General features: G+C 32.2%; 1 protein-coding gene across 1 annotated transcript; it reads right to left on the reverse strand.

Annotated features, from left to right (window-relative positions):
- Positions 1-492: 492 nt before the first annotated feature.
- Positions 493-9,458, reverse strand: LOC132695772 (cytosolic carboxypeptidase 6). The gene is made up of 9 exons (XM_060660228.1): positions 9,354-9,458; positions 3,642-3,889; positions 2,464-2,558; positions 2,051-2,276; positions 1,870-1,999; positions 1,595-1,821; positions 1,448-1,539; positions 1,175-1,398; positions 493-944 (listed from the first exon to the last, which is right to left on the reverse strand). Exons 1-9 carry the CDS (start codon positions 9,370-9,372, stop codon positions 493-495), a joined length of 1,713 nt encoding a protein of 570 aa, XP_060516211.1. The 5' UTR covers positions 9,373-9,458.
- Positions 9,459-10,430: the final 972 nt, after the last annotated feature.

The raw sequence follows: 10,430 nt of genomic DNA on the forward strand, positions 1-10,430 counted from the left end.
TATAAATTTAAAAAGTTGAGTTTCAAACATAACAGACACCACTGACATTCGTGGCATGAAACATAACACCATTAGTTATAAACGCTAACTCAAATGATTCTTCTTGTTGTCGACCTTTGATATTTAGGCGGTGAAAAGCGAAGTGGTAGATTAACGTTTGGCACCCCTTTTGAAAAGCCATCGTACATTTTATGAAACTACTCAATAAAATTTAAGAAATTATAGCTACATCCTGTCTTGTACCATTTTGGTAGCATGGTTTACCAATTTATTATTTAGTTATTATTTATTTAAAAGTACTCGCTTTTATGCGCTACATAAATAATGTGGGAACGGAAAGGACGAACGGGTGGATCATTAGGAACTATTTTTGCGTTGGAACTAAACTCCACAAATTTCGACAATTTTCTAAACTATGGCGGATTCGCTAGACGCAAACGTTAAAAACATTTAAATCAAACAAGTAATCCAACTATTTTATTTAAAATTCCATCAGTAGGTTTTTTTATTTCGCTGAAAATTCGATACTTTATCAATATCATCTCTAGACATGATATTAAAGTCGATGACTGTCAAACTCTGTTCAGGCAGGACGACAAACGTTGGTGATCCACTTCGACAACCCTCGCGTTGCACACCTCTGGAATTATGCCGTTCGGCAATTTTATCAAATGTTTTTCTGGGGCTCGTCGTCCTAAAACTGTAAGTAAACTCTTCAAAAGAGGTTTCGCTGTCGTAATTAGTGTTTAAATTTTTAAAATGTATAAGGGCTTCAGTTCTATTCGCCGTTGTTCTCGAGTAACTCGCGTGTCTTCGGCGTGTTTGATTTGATTTCGACTTTTTCCGTTTACTGGACACTTCTGCTGCGAGCTGAACTGGTATGGCGCCTGTGTTTTGATAGTACTCCAAAAATGTTCGCACTAAATTACGACCCGATCTCATATCTTATATCAGTTACGGAATTTTTGTCTAGTCCCAAATCAAAAAAATCTCTGTGTGTGACACAAATAAAGTGAACTTCTCATTCAACTTGTCAAACCTTTGAGACATACACGATTTAGTTGAAAAATGTTAATACTATCGTTGAAATAAAAGAAAGGAAAAAGAAAAAGGCTTAAGAAACTCGACATATTGTTTTGGTTTGATCTTCAAAATACCGATGTATAAAGGATACAACTTTCTTCTGTGTAAGGTATGACAACTTCCGAGCCTTTAAGTTTGTAGCCGAAAATGGAAACTTCAAACGTGTAACAATTAACTCTATCACTTAAAAGGGAGCAAAAGAATCGCCTAGATGTACCGATTTTATTACTATCGGAATTAAACATTGTATTTTCCGGCACGTAGTCGTCCGCAGTCGTCGCCAGCAGTTTCGGGAATAAAATATGTCGTTCGTACCTAAAATCAATAAAGCTTAAACACCGCAAAATTCAATAAAAAAAGGTACCTGTAAACATCGTCGTACGTATTGCCGTATACAAAACACCCCGTAAGACTTGAGTGAGCGTGAATGTCAATCACAAAGTCCAATTGGCACTCCTTAAAATTTCCCCTTAAAAATTTGCGATGTTAAACTCTCACAAATCATTTATACCCGATTTCTATCCAATACGGTCAGGACGTCGATAACAGCTTTTAATGTAGGATGGCACCATGGATTGGCGTTATGGTAAGATCTATTTAAATCGTTACCAATCACGGTACTCCTGTAGTTTCCAAGAAAAACGCCGTCTGGATTTAGCATTGGTATTATTTTAAAAATTACGTGTTCTCTCAAAATGGCCGCTATCGAATTGCAACTAATTAAGAGCTCCAATAAACCTAAAAAGGCAATATTACTTAGCTGACAACCAAATAATCAACTTGTACCTTGGCACACAAAACTAGCCGGGGATTCCCCAGGATGCACTCTTGCCATAATGGCCACCACTCTTCTTTTCGACTTTGGATTCGACTTATCCAAACATCCGATAGTTAATATATCGACCCTTCTCTTTTGCTAAAACTGTTCGCTCGCATCAAATGCAAATGAGATGTGAACAAAACGTACTATGCTATTTGATAATAAATCCCTAGAAAAACGTTCGTTCAAATAAGCTGCCTTTTTCTCGAGTAAGCCTAAAAACGCTTGTAATTTTGAGTAACTGTAGGGAGGAGCCAAAGCGAATTGGAACACGTCATCTTCCCGATCAAATCCAAAACAGAAACTCAAAATATAATTACCCTGGTGCGCTAAAGACTTGTGGTAAAATACGTATTTTTTCGGTATTCTTTGCCTGAAAACCGTATAAATCGATGACTCGATAGAAATTGGGTGGAAAAGTCACCGGAGACCCGGTGATTTTCTTTTTCTAACGATTTCGCTCTACTCTGGGTTCGCATGAAAATATTCGAAATTTGCATAAAATCGATAGGAAAAAACATATTTCTATCGGTCACGAATAGCCGTGTAATATGACTTACCATTTCGGCCGACTTGAAGATTTGACCAACGGGGTCATGTTTTCCATGAATAAGTTTCGCTCTTTGCTGATGTTAACTATGTTAAAAATAACCCGCTGAAAAACCAACGCAAGTTTTTATTTTCACCGAATCCGTATTTAGAGGTCAAATTATACGAAATAAGCATGCCCAATCAACGTTTTCACTCTGTAAGGTGCTTTTATACCGTGAATGCAGGGCTCATGGAAATTTGAGGAATGGTAAGATGCACTGGGTAAGTTAAATTGGAGGGCCCATACCTTTAGTATGCTAGAGAATAAAACAAAATATGACCGTAAAAAATTTACGTAAATGCTACATATTTATTAAATAAATTAAATTTTTATAAATATTTAACGTAGAATTGACTCCGTATTTGTCTATTTCTTAGATAAAATGTATTTTCATTATATCATTTATTTGAAAATTAATTTCGAACTTCGAATATATTTTCTTTTATTAGAACAAAACTGTACAGGTAATGGTCAAGCAGGTGTTGTAACCTCTGACTCAGACTAAATACGATTGTAACTAAACCAACAATTGAAAAAAAAAACTAAACACACAGTTGAAATAGTGCAATTTTCAGTAATATATCTACAAATCCAACGCAATAAAATTTTGAAAATTTGTGGTTTGGTGGTAACCCTACACTATTCTATTAAACAATTTGATTCAAACTTATGAATTTTTTAATGTATGAATATAGGAACAAATCTAGAACGATATTCGTACTAGCTAGTTAACAATGTATTTATTTTAGCATATTTTTGACAAGACTAAAACGTGTTACGAAGGCATGATACAACATTATTCTAGTCTAGTTAATTTTGATTAATTAGTTAGTAGTTCGTGGGGATTTTTTTAAAAATATAATATAAATATACGAATAAATATTTTTATAGCAAACCAATTATTCTTGTATACTTTTGACAAGATCGAGACGTTTTACAAAAAGACAGAAATGACAAAAGTTATATTCTATTGATTGATTTGAATTTTATAAAAATCTGCAATATTTCTACATGATTTTTAGAAATAAAATATTAAAATTTTGTATAATTTTTTTAACTTTACCAACAAAACTTAAAAATCAATAATAGGATGATATGTGGATGTGCGGCTAAAGGCTGCAAATATTGAAATAGGGAGACAATTACCTGATCCTGCTTAACGTTGTCGACTGTAAAATTGTACCAAAACCGCAACCTGGGACTGCAGGTATCGGGCCTTATAAACAAATCATATTCATATTCGTTAATTAGGTCAACTCTACCCAAATTTCCGCATTCGAAAGAAGCATCGAAGCACAAATGACCCCTTTTCGCTTTACCACTGTGACCTGGGGGACGCATTATTATTCGATTCACGTTTCCTAATCCGCCTTCTCCGTCACTGTCGTCGGAATCTGCAATCCGGTTGTTTGATTTACGAGAAAAATCAAAAGTCCTGATTGCGTCGAAACAAAAGATGGCGAATGCGAAAAGCAAATGGAAAAGAAAAAAATAAACAGAAAAACCTTCTTTTCCGTGGTATATGCTCGTGTGTTGCAAAGGGTCGTAACCGGTGTCCATTATTTTTAAGCACACGCAAGCGGATTTATTGACATTTCTTTATTAATAGAAACAGGTTTAATTAATCAGATTAAAGCTTCAACTAGGTCTAAACTCTCACACCAACTGAACCTAAAATGCTTTGTTCGAAGCGTGTTAAGCCGGGTTATCAGAAATAGAATCAGATGAACATGAAATCTAAAGCTTTTTCAAGCGCGCATGAAACCCAAGTAATAGATTTATAATTAAAGTTTCTGGAAAGGTGTTATTTACTTTGCGTTAACCGCTGACGTTGTGCCCCAGACAATTACGCCCGCACGCATAGGTACACATGCATATATATTTTTATTATTACGTTTATTGAGACCATCAATCAAAAATAGCAAAATGTTTTTGCAATATTATTAATACTAATAAAATAATACTACTTTACAGGGTGAGTCGAACATTTCGATTTTTAATAAATTTGATTATATCATTTCTGCAGCGAGCGCCAACTACATGATTATAATGACCGAGTGCTTGACAGTAAAGTCTGTTCATAGATATAAGAAAGTGACTAACTGATACGAATTAAAGAAAGACCCGGACAAGCTGTAAGAATGAAATATGGCCGAACAGGTACGTACTTTGCTTAGAATTTAATTATTTGGGGTTTTGTTAGGAAACAATATTTATTTATTTAAGTATGTATTTATGTTTAAATCTAAAATAAAATTACAAATTATTTTTATTACCTACTTAAATTACTTAAAATTATTCACATAATATATCAGTATCACTATCGCTATCATCGCCTGTTCTAATTATTATTTGTTCTATATTATTTGCAATATAGATATACGATTGTTCTGCTTTTTCAATATGTTTAACCGAATTTGCCCAACTTTGTGGAGGGGTGTTAAAAACTTCGGTTTCTATAAGTTTGAGAACATTGGAGTTAACACGGAGAAAAACGTTGTTACGACGAATGACAGATTTCAGTTGGTGCCAAACATGTTCAATGGGATTAAATATACAGTGGTAAGGTGGAAGCCTTGAAACTGTATGCCCTAGATTTTTTACATAATTATCACAGACGTATTCCTTTTGTAGGTTCAAGCTTTGTAGAACCTCAATTAATTGCTTTTTGGTATAATCTTCGTGAAAATAAATGCCATTATACATGTAGTTTTGGATTGTTGCTTTTGTGTCACATGAGGAAGAGGTTTTAGTCAACTGTCTACTGTGATAACTTGCATTGTCCATTCCAATGACGCTATTAGGAGGAATGTTTGGAACAAGTTTGTTTTTAAACCAACTTTCAATAATAAATCAGCGGTGGTGTCTTCATGGTAATCCAGAGAAGAATTTTTAATATTTTTCGCAGACAAAGAAAATCCGTTTCGAATCCAACCATCTTTAGAGCCAGCATGCAAAATAGTTATTCTTTTACCTCTTTTTGATGACGCGTTTGTTTTACACTTTTTACAACCCTTTTCCGGAGTATCATAAGTGTCGAACCAGGTTTCATCCAAGTAAATAAGGGGCCTTTGTTGTTTTCTGTAAATCCTAATTTTTTTTAGATATTCCAGTCGCCATTTCCGAATTCTAAAAGATTCCATTAAAATTTGCTTTTTGTCAATTTTTTTAAAATCTAAAACATATGTGCTGAATACACTTCCATAAGGTAGTTCTGTCACATTTAACACCGGTTTCATTTTTTCAAGCCTCCTAATTAAGATATCTAATGTTCCTCGTATAACTGGTAAATTTTACGCCGTATTATATCTTGATCACTTTCATCTACACTCGAGAAAATGTCAGCATCGCTTCTTTTTTTCCTCGCTGAAATGGGATTATTCACAATTTTCCATACAGTTGATGTTGGACTTTTCGTCAATGTGGCCGTTTCTTCTAAAGATGTTTGCTTGCTGGCACCACATTCAATGAGAGTCAAATAAACATTGTTTATAACTTCCTTAGTCTCAATAGAATAGTGTTTTCTTCATTTGGGCGGGAGCATAATTGGCACACGATTCAACACACGTTGTATTGCACACTAAATAAGAATGATTATAAATAAACTTAAACTACCAAACCAAAGAATATTAAACACAGGTACGTATAAAATTATTTTCTATTACGGACCACAATTTTACCTGAATTTAAATTCCGAAACTTTAGGAAATAATCTTGTTGCATTGTATGTTAATGATCACCCTTGGATAATCTCATTCAAAAGCAATTGGTCACTTTCTTTTATCTATGAACAGACCATACCAGTATTATACTAGAGGCTGGTCGTAGCAAAAGTTATATGGTCCGTACTCTAAGAATTGCACGGTCTATAGTTAAAGATGCTTGGAATAGGTTTTTATAGAATTTTTACCATGCGTCTAGGATCTGGCAGAAGATTACCTTGTCATCGTTAATTCTTTAAGATCGAAGATCTGCTGATCGACAATAATAAAGATCGAGTTAATTCGGTACAGAATACCTCTTTTTTCTACAAAATATCTAAAAACTAAGAGATTTATAAATAAAAATATTATTTTTTAATTAAAATGTCTTGTCAGAAAACCGGTGGAATCATCTTTTCGACTCACCCTGTATAAGTATTATTACGATCGACTTTGCACAAATTTTGTGCTTAATTATTTTTAATAATAAATGTATGTACAGGTGAGTCACTTTTACCATTGGAACATTTCGAAACATAAATCATTCAAAAATGCTCAATTAAAAAAATATATGTCAGTCATTTGTTTATTAGTTTATGATTTCTTTTATTTAATTGAAAATGTTGCTAAAACTTAAATTTAGTTTTGTATCAATGACAATTAATAGACCGTGTGGATACGTTTGAAAATTTTTGATAATTATTCCTAAATATGTTTTCATTTTTCGCTAATAGAAATTTCCACGTGGATCACATTGTTTCAATTGCTCACATTTTATTGGCTGGTGATCGATTTAAGAGATTATAAAAATAATAATCTAGTAAAGTAAAAAGTATATTATTATTATTCGATGCCAAAATAATAAAAATTATAATTTAACGTTTATTTTCTGCCTAAAACTGACTGCACGGAATATAGGTGCTATAGACTATGACTATGACTTGGTTTGAGATGTTGCAGATGTTCATTATGTATTCACAGAAAATCTCCCAATGTGTTCATAGGCGCAAACAATCTCATAGATTGGATTTCTCGATTAAATTTTCTAAATCCTGGATTATTTTTTGTGGGGCTTCATATAACAGGCTCATAACAAGCATGAAAGACTTACAGTAGAAAATTACCGAAAAGTATTTTAGAATTATAGCAGCGCTTTTCTTAAAATGAAATTGAAATAAATAAACCATTAGAAAAGAAAGAAATTAAGAAATTTTAGTTTTAGTTAAACAATTAGCTCTATACACTTGTAATAAAGTAGATTGCAATTATTTGGATCCTGATGATGACAAAAATTCCATCTGAAAGTAATATTTTTGCCAAATTTGGTATTTTATTACAACCAAATTAAATCTGGAAGTAAGAAATAAGCGTCCAGACACACCCACAAACTTTCCAACCAATCCCAGCGCCGATCAATATATTAAAATTGCTAAATCAATCAGGAAATTTATAAAAATGCTTGGTTAGTCCGTCTCAATATGATTCATACGATTTCGTTTACTGGAGTTCATAAATCAACAATAAATATATGATAACATCGTTTCCAGGAAAAGAAAAATAAAGGATATCCTATTGTATTCCATTTGATCTTTGTCTTTGATAATAATCAAAATAATGGACCCAAAAGTGGTTTTAGCCAGTCGAACTTGCCACACATATTCTAAAAATAATATAAATCGATTAAAAAGCGTGGCTATGAAAAACATCTATCATCAACATTCATTGAATAGGAAATCCTAGTTGTCAACAGAATTCACGTATTTAAAGAAACAAAATGTATTTTTCATATTGCCCACAGACCTAAAAAAAATATTTTTTCAAATAACAATATAAATTAGTTAAATAAGAACAAACGTTGTTCAGATTTTCACATAAATATATTTAAATGACAGCTGTTTCGGCAACACTGTGCCTTTATCAAATGCGAATATCAAACGCTTTTAAGACTAATAACACCCTAGGAAAATTTGTTAAAAACAATAAATCTAAATCTAATGGATCCCAGAATTCTGGAGTTTATAGATTAAATTGCGGATCATGTTCTAAGATTTATATTGGACAAACAGTTTAACAACAATTTAATTTTCTACTTTTTGAGACAGTGTGTAAAATATCGAAATTGTCGTCAAAATTGTGTTTTTCTAAATTTAAATGTATAGCTTAATTAGAATCTGAACGTTGATACGTTTTTTGAAAGATCTACCTGTTTGTCCAATATAAATCTTAGAACATGATCCGCAATTGAATCTATAAACTCCAGAATTCTGGGATCTATTAGATTTAGATTTATTGTTTTTAACAAATTTTCCTAGGGTGTTATTAGTCTTAAAAGCGTTTGATATTCGCATTTGATAAAGGCACGGTGTTGCCGAAACAGCTGTCATTTAAATATATTTATGTGAAAATCTGAACAATGTTTGTTCTTATTTAACTATTTTAAATGGATTTTCATCAAGTAAAAGCCACTTCAGTACAACAATATAAATTTTATTTTTTTTGAAACTTTTACATGTTTGGTCCTAAAAGCTGATTTTCTATTCAACACTTGAACAAATTTTATTAATTAAAAAAAAAAATTCTGATTTTATCGGGCTGGTTTTTTAATGAAACCCCAAAATACTCCTGCTAAATAACGCATAACATGAATTTCGTAAAATGGGCTATGAGATATATATTATTTTCTCCCGATCCAGAACCTATTATGAAAATCCCACAAAATCGTCGACAACAAATGATTTTTTCTTCTTTCAAAAATTTACAATGCATTAAAAATTTTAAAAAGACATTTTCGGCAAGCCATTGTATGCTTATGAATTACACATTTTCCAAGTTGAATTATTAAAAACTTGTTATTATTATTAAACATTTTTTGTCGAAGATCACACGGAACCAGTCAAAATATGCTATTACTCTAATACAAAAAACAAAATAGAAACAATAACAATTGAGGTCAGTTTGAATTTAGTTTAAATGTTGCATTTGTTACTGTTCCTCTAACCAAGGTGCAAATTTTGCTATAAAAGTCACTATTAATATTATTGTAAGCATATGTGAACTTTCTTTATGAACTTTCACGAAGCAAAAAATAAGAAAGCGTATTACGTCAAAGATTATAATACTCCATTTTCATGGAATTTTACTTAACTTGTAATCTTACCTTCTCCAAAATCTCCCATTTTAAGCACCCGTATTAAAACTGAAAAATAAAATTATAGTGAAACTAATTACAGTCACGCGAGCTTTTCAGTGTAAAGACATTCTAGTTAACGTATATACCGATTTGTAATCACCGAACAGCCACCGGTAACTGGTCCAACCTTTGCGGATTGCTCGTGTCAATGTTGACATTTTTTAGGCCAATGTTTGATCGATACAACAACATTGCACGATTTTATTAAACATAAATTTATTTCCCGTGCCCTAATTATGGCAGAAATATGTCGCGACGTTGCACTACCTTTCCGCCGCTTCAGTTTACAAAAGAAGCAAACCAGTTAAGTTCGTTATTGATTTCCCACGAATGTTCGAAACATTTATACCATTACCATTATTTGTAAGAATAATAATAATGTATTACATCGAAAAGAAGGGCAAATCCCAGTAATTGGCTCAGAAGCTTGTTAACTTCTAGATTATGTTGAATGCATTAAAGGTTCAACGATAACAGACAAGTTATCGAAAAACGTGTAGCTATTTTAATTAGTAAATTTTGCATGATTGATCGTGTTGAAACGTTCCAATGAAGAAAAAAAAATCACTAATGAAAAGGTCTGGTTGATCTGGTACTCTTTTCATCCCTGTAGGGCATTTGTGACATCTCGAAAACGTTAAGCATTATTAAAAAAATACAAAATGGCACCAAGGACTGCTAAATAAAACCACATAAACTGGAAATAGCAGAAGAAGAACAATTCAATAAAAACAAATAATTAAATTGAAATTTTGGATACTGAAAGAGTTATTAATAATCGTAGAAATTCTTCATTATTTTAAATTCCCTTTCAACGATATATGGACAAGCATGAGTCGGAAAAGTTCTATTAGTTGGTGAGTTTCTTAGAAAATATATTGCCCAGAACATAAAACATTTGTCGAGGGATTTGATGTCGTAACAATATAAGCTAATATATGTCTAATATTTCATATCATTTTAGTTCCCTTTAAAGATAAAAGTTTATGCATTGGGTGTTGTTCGTTCGTTTTTTAATGCAAAAGGGCGTTTTTTTTAATTTAA

Source organism: Cylas formicarius, unplaced genomic scaffold (genome assembly GCF_029955315.1).
Source record: "Cylas formicarius isolate icCylForm1 unplaced genomic scaffold, icCylForm1.1 PGA_scaffold_12__32_contigs__length_19106922, whole genome shotgun sequence".
Classification (NCBI taxonomy): domain Eukaryota; kingdom Metazoa; phylum Arthropoda; class Insecta; order Coleoptera; family Brentidae; genus Cylas; species Cylas formicarius.

Excerpts from the sequence above, each read along its gene's own strand:
- LOC132695772 (XM_060660228.1), bottom strand. Across the intron at positions 2,559-3,641 it reads ACAACGTTAAGCAGGATCAG|CGGGTTATTTTTAACATAGT; the intron begins GTAATTGTCTCC and ends TTGGTTTTTCAG. Across the intron at positions 1,540-1,594 it reads CCGTATTGGATAGAAATCGG|GAGTGCCAATTGGACTTTGT; the intron begins GTATAAATGATT and ends GGAAATTTTAAG.